Source organism: Ambystoma mexicanum, chromosome 11 (genome assembly GCF_040938575.1).
Source record: "Ambystoma mexicanum isolate Mex_15411 chromosome 11, UKY_AmexF1_1, whole genome shotgun sequence".
Classification (NCBI taxonomy): Eukaryota; Metazoa; Chordata; class Amphibia; order Caudata; family Ambystomatidae; genus Ambystoma; species Ambystoma mexicanum.
This window is the reverse complement of record NC_090934.1, coordinates 1,054,582,271-1,054,604,037: the sequence shown is the minus strand read 5'-3', so window position 1 is coordinate 1,054,604,037 and position 21,767 is coordinate 1,054,582,271. Positions and strand designations below refer to the sequence as shown.

The 21,767-nt window shown below is 41.2% G+C and overlaps 1 protein-coding gene across 1 annotated transcript in view; it reads right to left on the bottom strand.

The window, feature by feature from the left end:
- Nucleotides 1-21,767, bottom strand: part of ACAN (aggrecan) — a 234,340-nt gene that overhangs the window by 117,939 nt on the left and 94,634 nt on the right. Inside the window, exons 2-4 of the mRNA XM_069624296.1 lie at nt 6,755-6,831; nt 4,015-4,398; nt 2,534-2,708 (exon numbers count right to left, since the gene is read on the bottom strand). Of these exons, the coding sequence (XP_069480397.1) occupies nt 2,534-2,708; nt 4,015-4,398; nt 6,755-6,824 (629 nt within the window). The 5' untranslated portion in view covers nt 6,825-6,831. The remainder of the gene's footprint in view (nt 1-2,533; nt 2,709-4,014; nt 4,399-6,754; nt 6,832-21,767) is intronic.

The window sequence follows — 21,767 nt, the reverse complement described above, 5'->3', positions numbered from 1 at the left end:
TGAAACCAGTTGTGTGACCATGTGCCATATGGCTTGAGTTATTTGGAAATCTTACAAAAGAACAACTTGTTTAGTATTCTCTTCTAAACACATTGAACAATTGTAATTTTAAAGTATAACTTGGTTACGTTCAGAAATGTGTACTACCAAGACTTTGTGAACTTCCATGTGACACACAAAAGGGTTAATATATTCATCAGATATCAACTTCAAAAGTTTGTTGAACCTCAAATCACACACAAAAAACCATTGGATAGTCAAAAAGCTATGTAAAAGACTGATGTTTGTCACAAGGATTATCATGCTCCAAATACACAAAATGACAAAAAGCCGCTGCCAACACGTGTTTCAACCTGCTAGGGTCGTCATCAGGGCGTTAAATTTATACTGTTTACACTGCATTGATATTTTGCGAAAACTAGAATGTATTGCATGGGATTTGAGAACCTCACTTGAGATCCAAAGGCTGCCTCATTCAATAGTGTCAAAATTACCTGCCAAATGGCAACAAAGAGTAGAAACGGCATGCAAACAAATGTTCAGAACAGGTTGATTTTCGACTGGGGTGGTTGAGAATCACTGCATTATTGTGTTAGCAGGTGCCTGAGCCAACCGGCAGGTAATTTTGAGACTATTGAATGAGTTTTTTGTGTGTGATTTGAGGTTCAACAAACTTTTGGAGTTGATATGTGAGGAATATATTAACCCTTTTGCGTGTCACATGGAAGTTCACAAAGTCTTGGTAGTACACATTTCTGAATGTAACCAAGTTATACATTAATATTACAATTGTTCAATGTGTTTAGAAGAGAATACTAAACAATGTGTTCTTTTGTAAGATATGTGAAGGAAACATATCTGTCTATATACTTTCCAAATAAATCAAGCCATATGGTGCATGGTCACACAACTGGTTTCACACTCATTCAGATTTGTGAGCACGGAATGTGAGGTTACACTGCATATGGTTTCTTCTTTTTGGGGACTGTGAGAAGTTTCCTACTTTGTCTCATTACTGCAGCACACACCCTCTTTATTTGCTTGTTACATTTGCATTTTATGAGTGGTTGCACACACCCAGAACAAGGTTTTCTCACACATAATGCATTAGGATTATCATCACCTTTTTTCAAAAGTAGTTCAATAATTGCTTCTTTCAACCAGTTTGTTATAGAGGCATCCTCACAAAAGCCTACCATCTTGATAACTCATTGGTTGTTGAATTGAGGGTGCCAGTAGCTTTACTCCATTTGATATTCTCTAATATATTCTTGCCATCTTTTCCAGGAGACAATTTAACTGCTTGAAAAGTATGCACAATGGGCTTGCCTGCCCTCAATTCTCAGGGATTTGTGCCAGGCACCTTGTAGATGTTTATAAGGTGCTCCAGGCAAGTGCTAGGTTCCAATAGGGCCTCTGCCTTTCTCTCTTATACTTCTTAAGAAGAGAGCAAATGCATAATTCTGATGGGTTACTCTTTCTTAGTAAGCAATGTCTAGTTGGTCTTTCTGTGAATTCCAGAGTTAAGATGAGGATGGGGCAGTCTGTTTTTTATACTATTTATTCTACATTAATGCATCATTCCACCACTCTAGGTTTACCAGCTTCAGCTTTGTCTCCTGAGAGATCCTGCTTCAGCCGTCACAACCGTAGCTCACAACAAATGTGTTTACCCTTGTCCAGAGGTATCCCAGGGTCATGCAATTGCTTAATTTCATATTGAACTTCTCTTTCTTTTCAGTTTCATTTAAGACTTTCAGGTGACCTTTCTGAAGCATTCCTATTGTCTTTTCTCTTGTCTCAAGTCAGGGAACTCTAAATGATTTCTCAGCTCATTCAAGTTCTTTATGTTATCTACAAAGACAATTAGTAGTAGCAAATGATAGTCACTTCTGCTGAGTGTACTCAGACATTCTTTTGCCGTCATCACTACTTAGTTCCAATTCAATCCTATTTACTTCAGGAAGAAGGTGAGCTAACCACTACGTTCTTTAAGGGGACCAGTCCACTTTTATCAGTTTAATTTTTAAAGTTTCCTTGAGGTGATATCACCAGGACTGATTTCCAGTGTATCGATACCCTGCATTTCTTTGTAAGTTTTTGCTCATAAACCTCTACTATTAAGTTTATTAATTGTTTATCATGTCAGGTAGCTGCTCTGTCTTCCTAGGTACTTGCTCTATTGTTTTATTCTCAAATGCGGATAATGTGAATGTGTTTGTATGTATGTACCTTTTTCCAATGTGATATTTGTTGCACAACTGATTTAAGTTTCCCATCCGAATTGGAAAAGTAACCATTGTTAGGCCTGTGATATTGATTTTCAAAACTAAATCAGATTTCAAATATGTTTATTGTTACGGCTAGATGTTTCGCTCGGTGAGCCAATTGAAAATATATTTTTTTCTATAATACTTCATTGATGAGAAAGACATCTGTTGAAAAAGATATTACTTTGGAGCTTTGGAACTGTGTCTTGCATTCAATCCTTCATTCATTCCTTCATTCACAATTTCAGTTTATCTTACAGTACCTGACAGTCTGATCGGACAGCCAGCCAGCGTCACACTGATCAAAGCCGTCATCGTAAGCGGCCTGCAGCTGCTCCGGGCTGGCGATGGCAGCGCTGTTCTGGATACACGCTTTCTGTGCCTTCTTGAAGTCCAAAGTGTACCTGGTGGAGATGGCCCTGTAGTGGAAAACGATCCCTGAAAAGCATAATATCACAGAATGGTGAAATGAGTACATGGCCTTCTAGTCTTCTATCAGTTAATTGGCATCGTGTCTCTCTTAACAGTGATCGCCTGTCAGTGGGTGCAGCAGTGGGTGTCATGTTTCTGGTAGATTATGTCTATCATCTATCTTTCCTTGCAGGAAAGTTTCAAACACTCTCAAATCCATTACTCAGTGTCATATCTGTGTACATGTTTCACAAAACCGTAATCTTTTGAGAACATTATCTGAATACCATTAGAATCAAGTATAATGTATTTTTGGATGTAAAAAAACGGCCAGACTTTTTTTCTTCCTGTTTTAGTGGCTGGAAAATTTAAAGCACATAAGGTACTTCCCAATTTTGAAAAGCACACTGTTAATTTTTTCAATTATTAAAGGTTTGATTTATATCATGCTTTCTTGCAACATTTAAAATGATTTATTGTATACACTGACCATCAGTTTAGCACTCATTGCACCACTAAAACCCACTGAAGGTGCCAGTGCTACATGTTACTGCCCAGTGCATAAATATTGTGCATTGTGCGTTAATATGCAGTGTATCACATCACAGAGTCTGCTCCGGTCCTGCACAGGCTAGTGCACACATTCTCGTGGCCGGCTTGTCTCTATCTGTCTTTCTGCCCTCTGTGGAACATCAGCCTGGCATGCTTCTCCTACAGTGTTCAGCCACAAGCGTCCTATGACCGGTACAATGAAAAGTCAGACACAGTGTAGCTTCAGGGGGCAACCTTTAGAGTTCCTAATACTTAATTCCCTACACCATTACATTAATTTATTTCTGTCCTTGTCTGAGGCCAGTCAATTGGGGACCACTCCAGTGGTGACTACAATTTGCAAATGGCACAGCACAGCTTGACTGCCAGCTCAGAATCCGTAATGGTTTGTCGGTGCAATCACCCCTTCGATAAGGTCAAGCTGCTCTGTGTGCACTGTAACTAGAGGTCATTAGGTTGTGTGCTGGTCCCACCCCCGGCAGTGCATTCTATGAATGATATCCACTCCTTCGTTTCCCTCCAAACAGTCCTTCTTGCCTATCAGACCACCCAAACCCGCATCTGTGCACTCACCCAAATCTTTACCTATATAATGTGGTTAAAAATAACAGACTCCTCCTGTTTTCTGAAATCTATTCCAATCCATCTAAGATATGGGAACAAATTAAAGTGCTGCATTAACCTATTAAAGCAGCAGGTGGTTCCACTTAGAGTAGAAAATGGTACATAAAGATGTGGTTTGAGGAAAAGGACAGATGGGAAAGAATGCACAAACGCTTACCTTGCACAATAACCTCTATGGAGTCCTGGCTGTCCTCAATGCCTCGCATCACCTCACAGCGGTAGATTCCAGAATCACTGGTTCGCAGACTTGTGATTTCCAAGGTGACATCGGTGGGAATGAGAGGGTAGTTGGGCATTGAAATTCTTCCTTTGTAGTCACTGTTGATGCGGACTTGGCCATTGATGGCCACCAGTAGTACAGTCTCCTTGCCATCATGATGTCTGCTCCATTTGATCCTTGGGGTCACTGGAGGGGTTGAGGGCGCCACGGTCACATGCTCCAAGGAGTCGATGAAATAGCAGGGAATACTTAAGGGGTGCCCCAAGCTGCTGTTTACTGGAGACTGTTCAGGAATGCTGACACTCAGTCCATTAACATGATCTGTGAATTCAAGAGCAGGGATAGAGAGAGAGAGAGAATTAGGGACTGACAGTTCACTTTAACATTGTGAATTGGCTGTTGTAGTTTCAGCCATTTCAGTCAAAATCCACAAAGTGAGAAAATAATCTCTCCCACTGTCTATGTTTTGTACAGTTCAAAATCAGTAAATGTCACAGTGGTTTCTTTATATAAAATGTTCCTTTCCAGTGTTTCCTGTGCCATATTCCCTAATTAGTTTACTTTTCTGATTAATATTTCAGGTTATTCAATAGCCTTCTAACTCTAGCTGGCAAGATGATAGACTGACTATGTGTTCACCCTGATGAAGACTAGCATGATACAGCACACAAGTCGAAACATGTTATATGTCAGTGATTCGATAGGGGATTAGCTGGAGACAGCATAGTTAGACATTATATGTTTGATAATAAACGTCAATATTTTTGGTGATGACAACTACAGAATGCATAACTCACTTACTTCATTTTTTTAATACTAATACAAAATGGTGTACAGTAAGGCGAAAACTGTCTACAGTATTCATATAATATTTGTATAAATGAGTAAAACACATGGACAAGGCAATTATGTGCCTTTTCTCTTCTTCTGAGCCATTCTGTAAAGGTTCCCCCCAAGGTGCTGCAACTCTGGGAGGGACCACTTAACCATGTGTGTTTCTGCTTTGCGCAGGAGACCCACAAACCTGTGGTGTGATGGGTATTCTGATGCCTGCTGACTGTTGGATTCTGACCGACACCCTGCTTTTTGTGACTGCTGAAAAGCCTGTGCGTTCTTCCAGGACCCGTTGTAATGATAGCTGCCAATTTTATTCATAGCGGCCACCAGTACTAATTTCAACCATGCTTGAATGTGTTCACAAATAGATTATCCACATCCAGTGGTAATAGATAGAAGAGTCCAGCTCTGGTCAGTTTTCAATGCCTACTAGATGGGCATAATGAACATCATGTGAACAATGTTTGATTGAAGGCAAATTGGAGGCAGGATACCCTTTTAACCATGCCTCATCTCCCTTCAAGCTAACATTTTTCCCTCACAAGTGACCTGCCTCTGTCCCTCACTTCCTCCGACTCCATTCTAGCGCTTCATCCATCATGGTCACATCCATAAGACAGCAGGCGGTACCACCTACCTGCACTTAAAACTGTATATTGTTGATTTTCCCTAAACTATGTATGTCCACCCATGTATTGTCCCAGGTGACCTTTCCATTTACTCCCCTCTCCAACCTGGTCAGAAAGTCCCTCAAACTCACCCCGTTATAAGAAGCTCCCTGCTTCCCGTCAAATCAGATATCTTATCTATTGTACATTCTTTTGTGATCAAAAGAGCTTTTTTGTCTCCCTGTATATACATATAAATAAAAAAAGCCCTGGATGTGAAGCTGGAAAGGAATGGCTGCTTTCTGTCGGCTTCTCAAGGGCCACAACAATCCATGTTAAATTGAATGAAATACCATTGAATAAAAGAATAATCCCCCAGGCCGCTTGTCATGAAGGTGTTGCAGTATTATGCTTGGTAAAAGTTGTATGCAGGCCGTTCATAGTTTCCCCGGATTTGTGGATTCAAATAGGACTTTTTCGTAGTCCTGAGGGATCTCACTATGTGACAGAAAATTCCAATTTCAATTTACAGCACAGTAATAAATGTTTCCCTTCCAAAATGAAGATAAAAAAATGCATTTATATGAATTGCAACATATTACATTGGCCCAATTGACATGTTTGATAGCCACCTAATAATTAAACTTAGATTGTATTCACACTAAATTGCACAGATGCTCCTTGGGATTAAATTGCAAAATGTTAGCGTAATAAAGCTATCAAATTAGTTTATCATTGCTGAAATATCACACAAAGGTGATCTAAAACAGCCTTTTTTATTTATCTGTGTGGAGCTACAAAATGTCTCTTAAGGAACCAAAGAGAGGATTCATGACTATTTTATGAAACCAAACAATGAAGATTTATTTTTAAAAGCACAAAAACAGATGATCTTGTAGCAAAAATACAATTATTTGGCCAGCTCTAATTTCCTATCTGCTAGCCTTCAATATCACATGGTTCTTCTCATTAGGCAGATAATTGCCTGAGGATGAGACCCATGTGTTATTGAAAGCTAGCAGATGGAGCTGTCTGAAATAAATATATCTTTGCTGCAAAATTGTTGTTTTTTCCTTCTTTTTTTAAAAAAGAAAACAGCACCCCACTCTCAATCAACCAAACAGTTTAATCTGCAAAATGCCATTAGATGCACTTCCTCCTATAGGGTGATTTTGCACAATCAAGTGATTTATATTTTGGAAGTAAGTCTTTTAAAATGCAAAAATACGCACCTGTAACTTCCACGGATATTGCTGCAGCGATGACTCGCAAACACACAAACACTAATAGTAAAGTGGTCATAGTTTACCTGCAACAGAGAACGTGTCATTAGTAGCAATACTTAAAAAAACAAACGGTTGTTAACAACTTTGCATTTTAGATCAGAAAAATTGTTGATGTTCGTTATTATAGCTGTTCATGAAAAGTGAAGCAAAGGAAGCACAAGTGCAGTGGAATACAAACTATTTCACCAATCTGTGCCTTTATGACGACGGTTTGCTTCAATATCTCCTGCCTTCGCCCATTTATTTCCCATTTCCCAAGTCTCTTGTATAACAATATTTATTTGAATTTTCCAATTCTATTCACTATTTATCCAGAACTAATGTATATTTTGCTTAGTTTTCCCTGTTTCTCATCAGGCTAATGTAGCCATAACCTTCCCTACTACTTATTGCTTCTTGCTGCCACTGGAATAATAGCTGGCAAGGAGGTGGGAGTACACAAAGCAAATCTGCATTGACCTTGGAAGGGGGGGAATTCAAGTGGACGGTACATCCTAGGCAAAGGGTCTGATTGGGCACTGTCCTTGGATAGTGTACTAAGGGTTCATTTGTGCCCCAGGGAACACCCGCCAAAATTGCAAACATCCCGTGACCGATTCTAGCATTGGCTCTGGTGTCATTCCCCAACACAACTCCTCCTGATTCCCTTTTGCAGTGATACTGGCAGTGGTTGGTTGATGTGGTTAATGTGCATGGGAAAATGGGATTGTGCCATGCCTAGATTACAGAATGTACTGCAGACGTATCTACTTAGTGAAAGTTGCCAGTGCCCTGACCCTTCACCACCGCATCAATAATGGTAGGGTACCACTGGAACCGTTGAATGCAGTGGCTCGTGAGTGACAACAACAGTCCTTCCTCTCTCTCATGTCTAGTCAGGTGATGGACAGAACAGTAATGCTCAGGGTGCCTAACCAAATGCTATATAAGAGAGCCCCACTCATTTGTTGTGTATCATTTTTCATTAGAATTCATCCAAAAGTGGCATCAAGATACATTATGATGTACTTTAATAGTTGTTTGATTGAATTCAATTTTCATTTATTTTGTAGTACATTAATAAGACATTTTGGATGAGGGACATCGGACTGCGTTGGCCATTTTACCAAATTTTTCACTGTGTTTTTATGGGGTGCAGGCCCCTATCACACTGTCCCACCCCTCCCCCACCCCCACTATCAATATTTAATATATCTACCACGCCCACTAATCAAATGCTGCAAAAAAATGCTGCAAAATAGCCGTTTCACAAAATCCAGTGGAACAGGATGACCAGATGGCCAGGCCCCGAAACATTGAAGTTACTCAAAATAATGCAACACTGTAGCTCTGGTGGGTGTATACACTGTGATGGTGCAAGTATATTTTGAAAATGGAGAAATAATCCCTGCGTACTACCATCACAAATATATGCAACATACAATCAGAAATGGCCTATAATTGATTACAAAGCTAAGACACTATGGGGGTCATTACGACCTTGGCGGTAAGGGGTTTACAGCGTCAGTAAAGGTGCTGGTGCTGTTAACCACTTTCCGCCGCATTACGAGGTCCGTTAGCGGGTCCCGCTAAGGGCGGCTGGTTTTACCAGGCGCCCTTAGTGGGAGCCGCTAAAGGACCAGCATTCTAATAACAGGCCCGTTATTAGCATGCTCCCCATTCCCATTGAGCCCTATGGGAGCTCGAATGGGAATGGGGAGGTATTCATTTGAGGAACCCGGACCTGGTATGCGGTAAGGCGGTATCCATGGTTCTATTAGCACCATGGCTACCTCCAACCTTGTAATGACCCACTATGTAAGTGGGACAGAGATTGATAAGTGCCAGCTTTGTTACACATATTGTTAATGAATTATAATAAACAGTCAGCATTATACATGGAAAAAGAAGGAGGTATAGCTGATCTGAATAAAGAATGGAGATTGCTAAAGATTCTGAGGATAAAAAAAGCAAAGTGGCAAAATGGGTAGTGAAGTGGTAGGATTGCCAAATGGAGCGATCCTATTACTTTTACTGTTTTCATTTTAGCCCTGTACTTTGTAGGGCTTTGCTCTTGGCAAGCCAATGCACAGACCATTAAAAACCAAGTACGCATGTTTATTCTAATGCAGCAGAGCATGTAAGACTAGTTGTCCTGCAGTGAAACAGATTTGGTTGGTAATTAGGTTGCCCTATGGTTGCGGTGAGTTGAGTTTAGAAGCGGAATGCATAAACAGCAGAGGCAAGTGTTCATGTTAGGATGTTGGTTTAGAGGCATTCTTGTAGGATTAGCAAAACAAGGGGGTTCTGGGAGTCCCTCTACCAGCACAAACACATCCCATTGACCTGTTCTTGGGTGGATGGCCCCTGGGAGAGACTCAACCAAGTCTTTAGCTCACTGTCCATTTCACAGAGAAGAAATGTCCCTGCATATCAGTCTTTGTCCTGCCCAGGGGCAGTCCAGCACCGAAATGCTCGGCAATTCTCCTCTGAAAAAGAGTACCAACAGCAACCCCAGACATGTGCTTCAGACTAATCGGGCCTCATCAGTGAGGTGGAGCTGTGCCTCTCTAAGAACAGTGACCAAGGGGTCCACGTCTGGATTCCCCATGTAACTTAGGGTGAGACCCAAACTTACTTAACATGCAAAAAAAGGGGGTTCTGGGAGTCCCTCTACCAACACAAACGCAGCCCATTGACCTGTTCTTGGGTGGATGGCCCCTGGGAGAGACTCTACCAAGTCTTTAGCTCACTGCCCCTTTCACAGAGGAGAAATTTCCCTGCATATCTTGGAGGATTAGGTTACAGGGAAGAAGACAGCATATGGATGCTTTAACCAAAACATAAATAAGCACCACAAAGTGCTTAGAGAGCCATAGCCATCTTATGTAGGGTTAACTGGAAATGGTATGGATGGATACAAACACACCAATTGGACTGGAGAAGTGAAGAAGGTGGGTAAATGTTTAATCAAGTTTAGAGCAGCAGTGGAAGGCGTGGGGATAATTATGTAAGTTGTAACTGGCTGGACCACATGTCCTTTGAAGAACTGGCATTGCTTTGGTTGATTTCTGGTGGTGCTCACAACTGAAAATGTAATGTACCCACTCAATTCACCCTTATATTCAATGTGAAGAGAAAGAAGGGGTTGCATTGAGATGGGGATCCAGGACTAGAGAAGGGAGATCTCAGTGAGCAAGGGGATCTCATTGAGGAAGGAGATCTCATTGGATGTTCCTTCTTTGTTTCTACCAGACATGTTTTAAGGACTAGGTTGTGGAAGTCCTTCAATCATTTCAACAGGATTTGGCTACATGATTTCATGTGATGTATTGAAGAGCAGTAAAAATGATTAAACTCTAAGGTACGAAGAAGAAATACATTTCTGAGGTTGCTGGTTCTGGACTGTCTCTATGGGCGGGAGCAGACTGGTGTTCAAATGGATATTTCTTTTCTGGCAAAGCAAAGGGAGTGATGTCTGCAACCACTCATTCGCCTGACTACCTACTGCCCTATTTCCATCACCCACTTCCTGGGCAAACTCCTAGAGAAGCTGGTCATCTTCCAACTGATTCAACACACTGATTCTGTTGGTTATCTCCACGATCACCACTCAAGCTTCAGAGCAGCCAGAGGCACGGAAACTGCTCTACTGAACACCCATGCTCCCACTCTAGTACTTCGCTTTCACCCTACTGGCACTCCCCCCCTCACACTTCTTGTTACTGCACTTACACATTCCGAATGTCAGGCCTAGTAGGATCGTTTTTATTTTCTTTCCCCTTTCCCCCCCCTTTTTCTTGTGGTGCCTTAAAACACCATTTGTTGTATCGGCGCCTTACAAATATCCAACAAATAAATAAACAAATAAAGAGAGCTAAAACATAATTGTGGACCCTCCTGAGTGCTCACCATCCATGTTATCAGTACAAAAGCTCTCAAAGGACTCACATTTTTGGAAATTGTTGAAAAATTGTTTCACACCAATTTGTATGGGTAAGGCATGTGTGGACCTGCTCTGTGTCTAGAGTGATGCTGCACCTTAGCTGCACCTTACTGATAAAAGCCAAAAGGCAGAAACATGTATCATGTGTTGCTGCAGATACTCTTGTTCAGAGGAGAATTGCCTGGATCCTGATCCATCCTTGTCAACAGGATCAGACTGAAGATGGATATGTCCCCTCTGGTATGGCACAGAGAGCTAAAACATAATTGTCAGCCCTCATGAGTGTGCACCATTCCATAAACCAGGTTTATTGACAATGGCCCTCATTACGACCTTGGCGGAGAACCATGGTGCTATTAGCACCATGGTCCATGGCGCTAAGTTGCCAACTCCGCCATGGTGGTTGGCGAACTTACCGCCCCATTCCAACCTTGGCGGGGCGGTAAGTCCCCAATCCCCATTTACCCTTCCCCATTCCCATTTTTGCCCCATAGGGCATAATGGGAGTGGGGAAGGCGTTAATTACGCCACCGTAAATTACGGTGGCGTAATTAACAACAAGGTCCCTTAGCGCCATGGATTTTAACGCCTGCAAAAAGCAGGCGTTAAAATCACCATGGCGCTACGGGAACTCGTACTCAGGCGGTAAGGGTCGGCGAAGTTTACGCCGGCGTAAACCCCTTACCGCCTGGGTCGTAATGAGGGCCAATGTGTGTTATCTGGAGAGGGGCTCATCAATGTTTGGCAAATGTTAAGCTAATATTGACCAAGATAGCAAAGCCCATCGATAAGATTTTATTATAACGCGTTTGTGGTTTCAATTTTGACTCTGCCTCCCAGGAACGAAAGTGGCTAATTCCATATTTTACATCAGTGCTAGCCCCCATTTTCAGCAGGTACATGTCACAAAAACAGTACTTTAGCGTTCATATTCCAAGGGGAGAAGCACCAGCTAGTTGTCTGAGTTTGATTGTGAAATACTGTGGATTGTGTGAGAAAATACCCCAACGTATAATTATAATTATATAATTGGTTATTTATAACACGCTTAATACCCAGAAGTTTCTAAACGTGGACCTTGGGATTGAGTCTGGGTTGCACTGTTGCATCTTGCTTCCAAGGAGAGTGCTTTGACCCTGAGCTATCCTCCCTTTATAGGGGCCTGGATTGTTAGAAGTGAGATGTCCTGGGTTTACAGTGCCTCCATCATATTAGACTAGCCACATCTTGTAACATATTTTACATATACAAAGACATTATATGATACCTCGCCTATTGCTCATTCAACACTTTTCCTAATCTCCCTGTGAATTCCATGTATGTTAGTAGTTTCGGTATTTTATTTAGTGTGCACTTGCAACTTCCCATATACAAGAAGCTCTTAAATAGGGGACCTTATACTCACTTCATCGCACATGATTATTCACTTTAGTTTGGTTTACAAATAAAATCTGATAATCCTTTGATTCCACCTACTTTCTTGGTACACAAAACTAGTAACTAAATTACTCTCATGGCAATTGTTAGGTAACATTTAAACTGTACATTGTACAATTATGTCACCTGTCTGTTATTTGGTAAACTACAACTTTCTTGGTACACTAAACTAGTAACTAAATTACTCTCAGGGCAATTGTTAGGTAACATTTAATCTGTAAATTGTGCAATTATGTTAACTGTCTGTTATTTGGCAAAACTAACACTTTCTTGGTACAGATAACTCGTAACTAAATTACTGTCATGAAAATTGTTAGGTAAAATTTAACCTGTAAATTGTACAATTATGTCAACTGTCTGTTATTTGGCAAAATGACAACTTTCTTGGTACACAAAACTAGTAACTAAATTACTCTGATGGAAATTGTTAGGTAACATTTAACCTGTAAATTGTACAATTATGCCAACTGTCTGTTATTTGGTAAAACTACAACTTTCTTAATACACACAGAACTAGTAACTAAATTACTCTCATGGCAATTGTTGGGTAACATTTAACCTGTAAATTGTACAATTAAGTCCACTGTCTGATATTTGGCAAAAACTAACACATTCTCGGTACACAAACCTAGCAACTAAATTACTCTCATGGAAATTGTTAGGTAATATTTAACCTGTAAATTGTACAATTATGTCAACAGTCTGTTATTTTCCAAAACTACAACTTTCTTGGTACACTAAACTAGTAACTAAATTACTCTCAGGGCAATTGTTAGGTAACATTTAACCTGTAAATTGTGCAATTATGTTAACTGTCTGTTATTTGGCAAAACTAACACTTTCTTGTTACACGCAGAACTAGTAACTATGTTACCCTCATGGAAATTGTTAGGTAATATTTAACCTGTAGATTATACAACTATGCCAACTGTCTGTTATTAGGCAAAACTACTACTTTCTTGATACACAGAACTAGTAACTAAATTACTCTCTTGCCAATTGTTGGGTAACATTTAACCTGTAAATTGTACAATTATGTCAACTGTCTGCTATTTGGCAAAACTAACACTTTCTTGGTACAGATAACTCGTAACTAAATTACTGTCATGAAAATTGTTAGGTAAAATTTAACCTGTAAATTGTACAATTATGTCAACTGTCTGTTATTTGGCAAAATTACAACTTTCTTGGTACACAAAACTAGTAACTAAATTACTCTGATGGCAATTGTTAGGTAACATTTAACCTGTAAATTGTACAATTATGTCAACTGTCTGTTATTTGGTAAAACTACAACTTTCTTAATACACACAGAACTAGTAACTAAATTACTCTCATGGCAATTGTTGGGTAACATTTAACCTGTAAATTGTACAATTAGGTCCACTGTCTGATTTTTGGCAAAAACTAACACATTCTCGGTACACAAAACTAGTAACTAAATTACTCTCATGGAAATTGTTAGGTAATATTTAACCTGTAAATTGTACAATTATGTCAACAGTCTGTTATTTGCCAAAACTACAACTTTCTTGGTACACCGAACTAGTAACTAAATTACTCTTATGGAAATTGTTAGGTAACATATAAACCTGTAAATTGTAAAGTTATGTCAACTGTCTGTTATTTGGGAAAACTACAACTTTCTTAATACACACAGAACTAGTAACTAAATTACTCTCATGGCAATTGTTGGGTAACATTTAACACCATGTCTGTAATATATTTGTTTGAGTTGAGTGTGTTAGACCTGTATACTCAATATCATACCACAGAGGTTTCCTCCGGGACTCTTGAACAAGGGAGACTCGTAAGCGCATCCTAGGCCGAAGGGATTGCTGGAGAAGTCAGGTTGCTTTGCTTTCCTGGCCTGGCTGTGTTCTTCGATGTCCATGCTCAGTTGTGTGGCGTGAGAGATGTCCAAACTGGACATCTGTCCCTGAGATGTCCATCATTCACAGACAGGTGGAGCAAAAGATCTTACCGAAATGTGAGCTCCATAATTATCACATACAGATGGCTCACATACCATGCCAACATTGGCCTACAAAATTCACAAATGTTTTAAGACCCAATTCTCCAAACTTAATTTCATACAGATGATGGTATGCGTAGAAACATTTCCTTCACTTGCGTGGAAAAGGATTGGTCCACTACATACAGTGCATCAAAAATAAATAAATAAATAACAGCTGTATCATTACCTATGTACTATCTGTCCTAACTGCATTAAGTAACCTTCTGTAACAGCGCCACAATGCCCACGGGCCGCTGGGCGCTTTATAAATTCAAATAAACAAATAAATAAATAAATCAGACTGTCCTCATTCTGGTGCCCTTTTTCACCCCCTGTGCCCAATTGCCCAAAGCATACGGGTGAAGGGTGAACCTCGGTTCTTTACAAAGCAAATCCCAAAATCACAAATGGGATGTGGTTTGACAAATACAAAAAAATGAATACATGCCCCCTACCTCCCAGCCAAAAATGAAAGCATTTCTCTATCGGACAGGTGCAGTGTGCAGCAAAATGCCTGGGATGGTTATTTCTGACCCTTCTGTGCATTTTATTTTAAGTGGATCAGCAGCAGAAGGAACCACCCCGTTCTGCTTGCATTTATATGTTTCATCCATGGATTGAGATGCTTTTTAAAAGAATTCATTATGACAGGTTCCATGTCGCAATGTTCTCTGGTCCAGGTTAATAGCATCTTTAATGCATGCATGGTCCAAAAGAGGGGGTATTATTGCTATTTGTACCCCCCTCACCAATGCTAAAAGAACCCTGTCACTGTATCTTTCCACTTACGGGAGTACTCATATGGCAGCGGGCGGAGGCATCCCTGGGGTGGCAGCGGAGGGATTTGACAGGGAGCAGAGGCAATGCGGCCCAGGAAGTTGCTGAAGCTACAAAGTGGAATTCAGCCTTGGGAGGCCAGAGAAGCTGAAGGTGGGGGACGGGGGAGGGGAAGGGGGGTCAGCCCTAGGAGGGTGTTGCGGATTCAGAGTGGTAGGGCGGCACAAGCAGGAATGCACGCCAAGGTGGCAGCTGGTAGAAAGCTGGCGAGCAGTGCATGCAAGTAAGAAGGGATGGGCAGCAACCATGTTACAATTGTAATGAATGGTAATGTAATTGAATTTCACAATGTTTTTTTTTCTTCTTTTGTTTCGCAAAGGTTATTTTATTAACCGTATGCAAATAAAAAAATAAATAACCAAGCTGGGAGAGAGTTGTACCAGGCATATTAGGAGAAACAAATAGAATAGGAAAAAGGAAATACCCTGAACTGGTGAGCAGGAGAATTTCCATATGGTAGAAGAGAGACAGGTAAGGGGGCGATGCCTGGAGGCAGGTGGAGACAGTAAGAGCTGGCAGCATTAATTCACCACAGGGTTTGACCAGACGGTAAAGCCCTCATTTTAGAGATCGGAATTGGCTGGCAGCATGCCACAGAGTGCTAATTGGCATGTCACAATGACAGGCCTTTTAAAGTGAACTTCTCTCCCTTTTCTGGGGTTATTTCTCAGACGTATCTGTCTGTATTTGTCTATATTATTTTCTCCCTAATATTTAAATGACAACTAATGTTTTTTTCATGTTCGTGTTTCTAGATTCATTCGGAAATCCTGAAAAGTATACACAATCCCCACAGATAAGGCAGTCTTCGAGATTAGTGACAGAAGAGGATAATAGCCTCCAATGGCCAATAACCAAAGTGAATGACGCCCTCCACCTGGTATGCAGCAGAGCATAATCCCAGTCTCCACACAACTAGCAACAAACTGCAATCTACCCACAGCAACACCAGATTACGTTTAGCAATATCGCTGGGACTGACATTAGCGATCACCACATGGCCGGTAACAGACATTCCAATCTTCATTGATCAAAGACAGATGATAATGCCTCTCACCAATGGCCACCAACAAAAGTGAATGACAGAAAATAATCCCAGTCTCCACAAAGCTAGCAACAAACAAACTGCAATCTCCACACAGCCAGTACCAGATTCAGTTTAATAATGTCTTTAATAATATCTCTGAGACTGACTTTAGCAATCACCACACAGCCAGCAGCAGATTAAGTTTAACAATATCTCTGAGACTGAATTTAGCAATCACCACACGACCAGCACCAGATAAAGTTTAACAATATCTCTGAGACTGACTTTAGCAATCACCACACGGCCAGCACCAGATTAAGTTTAACAATATCTCTGAGACTGACTTTAGCAATCACCACACAGCCAGCACCAGATTAAGTTTAGCAATATCTCTGATATTGATTTTAGCAATCACCACACGGCCAGCACCAGATTAGGTTTAGCAATATCTCTGATATTGATTTTAGCAATCACCACACGGCCAGCACCAGATTAAGTTTAGCAATATCTCTGGGACTGATTTTAGCAATCACCACACGGCCAGTAACAGATTAAGTTTAGCAATATCTCTGAGACTGACTTTAGCAATCACCACACGGCCAGTAACAGATTAAGTTTAGCAATATCTTTGAGACTGACTTTAGCAATCACCACACGGCCAGCACCAGATTAAGTTTAGCAATATCGCTGAGACTGACATTAGCAATCACCACATGGGCGGTAACAGACATGCCAATCTTCATTGATCAGAGTCAGATGATAATGCCACTCGCCAATGGCCACCAACAAAAGTGAATGGCAGAAGAACATAATACCAGTCTCCACAAGGACAGCAGCAGAAGAACATCGCTCTCACCGCAAAGCCGGTAAGAGATCAAGCCTGTCTCCAAACACTGCATTAGTAATAATTTCAGTCGTGACATTCCCAGAACCAGGTATAAAAAATGCACACTTTCCAAAGGAATGCCTGACGTGTCCAAACATAGCCTCTATGGGGGCGGGCTAATCCCCATATTTCACAACAACCGGCATGACCATTATGCATATTTCCCAGTAACAGATATGGGAATACACATATAAACAGTAGCATGTATGACCAATCTGCATATGACCAGTAAGTAATATCGGCAACCACCATTGTCCATTAGCACCCTGTATGTTGGAGCTGGCCAATCAGGCAGCCCGGAACACGGGCTGTACTGTATTGTACAAACCCACATTCCGAGCTGCATGGGCAGCTGGCGCCCCTTCCCTGCTCGCCCAACCCCTTCACCTCTTAGTACCTGCGTAGTTCCCTACATGGGTGCTGAGGTTTTCTCCTCCCAAGAAATAAATAAACCTACCTTTGTGGTGCAACCTGGCGCAACAGAGTGCTGTCTTCCCAGCAGTCCCTCTCCAATGTTCATGACATTACTCATGAACATTGAAGAGGGACTTCCCTAGATGACAGCACTGCGGCGTCGGACTGCGCTGCAACAGTAGGTTACTTTTTTTCTTTAAATTAAAAAAACATAATCATTAGCACCCGTGTAGGGATCTACACGGGTGCTAATGGCAATAAGCCCCTCAGTGGCGGGCAAACCCTGTATGTAACAGCGCTCCACCCTCATTAAAGGGCCCTCCATGTGCTCAGGGTCTAACCATGCGCAGCAGGCGTTACCTACAGGGTCGGCCCGCCACCTCGGGGTATAGCGCCTCACTAACAGGTGTTCCACACCACAATTTCACGTGAGAGCAATATTCAGGATCCAAAAGCCCAGTGAAAGATATGGCCATTCTTTGGTGCCCAGTTGAAGCAGCATCCATGGTCTGCCCTACTGCACTTACTGGGGCTAGTTCACTGGAAAATGCACTAAATGGAGAAATCCATGTTCTCATTGGCCGACTGTGTTGTAGGTCTCATAGGGAAATAAAGAGAGCTTTATTACCAATTGGAAATGTCAGCTATGCTCCTGTCACGGATTCTAACACCTGTGCTTTTTTCTATTTTTTCAGTATTTATAAATAAATGAAGAGTGAGAGACAACTTGTTTTTGTCTTATTTATTTAAGAGTAAAAGCAAAAATAGGGAGTCCTTATCACATTGGTATCCCAGATGATTGGCGCTTTGGGCCTCGTTACGAGATTGCTGGAATCCTGGCAGTATTACTGCCAAGATACCGGCAACCGGTAACACTGTTACCGCCACCTGGTCTGGTGGAATTGCTGCCAGATTACAAGTGGCGGTAAGGGCATTAAATATCCATTCCATGGTGTCCCATTGGACTCACTGGTGGGATTGCTGGCATTACTGGCACTGGAAAAACCGGTGCCAGTAAAACCGGCTATTGTTTGCCAGTAGGGTGGCAGAATTACCTACAGCTGTTAGCTGAATGTAATTCTGGTCACCCCACCAGCAAACCTGTAGTTTGCCGGTGCGGAAACCGCCTGGTATATGGAAATACCAAACGTTATTTCTGCACCGGCAAACTCATAATGAGGCCCATTGTCTTGTTGGTGTTATGAACATTTGCTAGGCCAACCAGCATTAAAGATGTTAAACTCTTATACAAAAGCTACATGCCAGGAGTTTCTGGAGTTTCTGATTTGAAGTGTGTGTCACCACCTCTGACCTTTGGCCATGAGGCCACAGGGAGAAACTGGCAGGGTAACCTTCTTTTGTGTTTACAATCAAAGATGATGATTAGGCATTACTCAAGCATGGATCCTAACATCAAAAGCAGGGCTGACGAATGTTCTAGAAGCTGTAGCAAAACAACTTAAAGGATGTAGCTAGTTGCTGAGTTAGTGCTGCGTGATCTTTGGGAAGCATTAGGGTTTGAAATGAGTACTGCGCACAGGGATTGGCAGCTGTGGAATATCAGAGAATCTAACAAAGATTGATAGTCAAATTATCCTCTTTTAATAGACAACAAGAGATGCCAATATTTTAGACAAGGTGAGCAAGATAGAAGTCATATCGTCTCCAGTTTTGGGAAAGAAGTGTAAGGACTGTGCTTGTCATTCACTTTTCATGTCAGGAAAACTATCATAATGTTCACATTTGTCATCCCGTGATAGGGCATTATTGACTTTGAACTGGTTATCAGAGTATTTCTTGCACTACAGGCAAGAAGATTGGTAAGGTAAGATTGGAGTCCCATTCCTGCAGGTTAATTTGTACCTAAAACACAACGTCCACACATTGTACATCCTATTTTTTTTATACATGATTGGCCTAAGACAAAAGAAATCAATCCTATTTGGAGATGAGCAGTAGCCTTGTTCATCCATACAGTCAGGTCTACAGGAAATCTACAATATATTAACCAGAGGAAAGAGTGCATACGTAAAGTTCAATGGAAATCATTTATATATCTGTCCATTATTCTGAAAACCAGTCTGAATTGTAGTATGTGATGGGCTGGATTGCTTTGGGGAGGATTCATGATGTCACCACGTCTTACAAACAAACAAACGTGTATGGCATCAGCACAGCTATTGCCTGATCCCATCAACCTACCAGAACCCCACCCTAACCACAAAACACAGATCAAAACAACATGGCAGCCCTCCTACAAGAACCTCCTTTCCTGAATGTTCAGAGACTCGCTGAAGGCCAACATCTCCAAATTGGCCACTGATGTCCCAACTGTCTCTCTTCTCACTACTGTCTAAACGCCATAACACAAGTGATCAACTCCTATGCCCCACCCAGGAAGGAACCAACCAGTTTAAGAGAAAACCATAGTACACAGAGGAGGTTAAACACTACTAAACAATATGCTGTCAAAAGGAAACACTCGAGTGAAATCAAAGAACTCCCGGGTACTGGTGGAACTTGGACAAAAACGACACACACTACATTGCAAACTTTGCAGAAAAAAAACAATCATTTGATTTCACTGAGCAACCACATGATATGTTATTTATAACACACTTAATACCCAGAGTTTTCTAAGAGCAGACCCGGGGATCAAACCTGTGGTGCTCTGTGTTGTTTTGTTTCCAAGGCGAGCATGTTGCCCCTGATCCACTGGTTCCCAAAGCATGCAGGGATCTGCCTCCCCTACAAAGGACTGGACAAAGCAGCTTCCTCCTACAGCCAAGAAATGGTCATACCCCACAGCCCAAAAATAACCATATAGTCAGAGAATGACCCCAAGGATAAATTCAAATAACTGGAAGCCAGGTATTTTGCAACCGTGGCTCTGCTCCATGGAACGGCATCTCAGATGCCCTCAGATACGCAAACACTATCACGACATTCAGAGATTGGCTGAAAGCCTTCCTGCTCTGGCACCCCAATACCTGGAAGTAGATGGGACCTAAATCTACTTCTGAGGCACCTAGATGCAATTAGGTTTTGCAAAGTGTGTGATACAAACATTAACGCCATCGATCTTACCCAGCCTGCCCACCTACCTGCTGCTTTCAGGCATGGCATGACCCCACTCCCTGATGTCATCAACAATACATTTTGGTGGGGAGAAATCTGTACATTGGGGGATTTGTTCATGGAAGATGGCATGGTTTTGGAATAGATTTTATTATATACGTATGCCTACATTTCACTGAATACCATTTCACCGAATGGGAAATCTTCGATTTTTCTTTCTTTGAATTAGTGGTTACATTTTAAAACATAAATGGGGGTGGGGTAAGGGTATAGGATAAGGTAGGGGGAAGTGAGGAGTGCAGGGGGTCTCACCCGCATAATAAAAAAAGAATTTGAAGACAAATAAATTTGAAGATTTCATCTTTAGGTGAAGTGGATTCGGAGAAATCGCATACATCCATCATATGGATGTAGGACATTATCCATATGTTCATTGTAACGTGTTTTCCTTAATTGGTTTTACATATCAGTATGCTACTAACAGGAAGAACCTTAATAGCCCAACTAATGATGTTACTGTAGGCATTTGGCTGTGTCGTGTCAATTAGTGCAGTAGTCGAATAAAGTGCAAGATGACACACACACATTACAGCTACAAAGTTCATAAAAACATTTGATTACATTTTTTTTTACCATCTGCACTACTTTGTAAATCACCTCTAGGCGCATCTTTGAATAACAAACATGATTGATCCATTTGCATATTTTAATAATTGAAAATGGCTAAATCGTGTGAAATAAGAAAATTGCTTTAGTTGGCCAGGGAGGATAGCTCAAGGGCAACGCGTTTGACTTCGAAGCAAAATAACGCTGATCAAACACAGGTCCGAAACTCCAATATTAAGCGTGTTATAAAAGAACAATTATTATAATAACATTGTTTAACATGTTATGCACACACCGTATTTGGCAAATTTGAGTGGTTCTTCTGTAAGCATTAACACAAATTGATAACAAATATTAATGGAGATGGAGATGAGGACAGCTAAAAGGTACCAGGATGCAAATGGGAATTTGGTCAATCATTTTAGTTTTTCCTCTGTGAGCAATTTTAAGCACAAACACACTGTAGTTGCGGCACACTACAGGGCTGGTGAACATGAGGAGGGTATGGACTGCATATGGGGTAGCTCTAAAGCTTTTCGACCTAACGCGCTGAAATGTACACTGAATTTATTTCCTGTTCTGGGTTCCATTTCTGTTTGGGACTTTTCTGTGAAGTATGCCTCGGTTTTGTTTTGCACGGTATTCAGTACTAGGTAGAGCCCAAATAAATATATAACCAGGAATGAAGGCCACGTTACTCTAGGCTGCCGTGTACTCTCTCAATGTCATTGG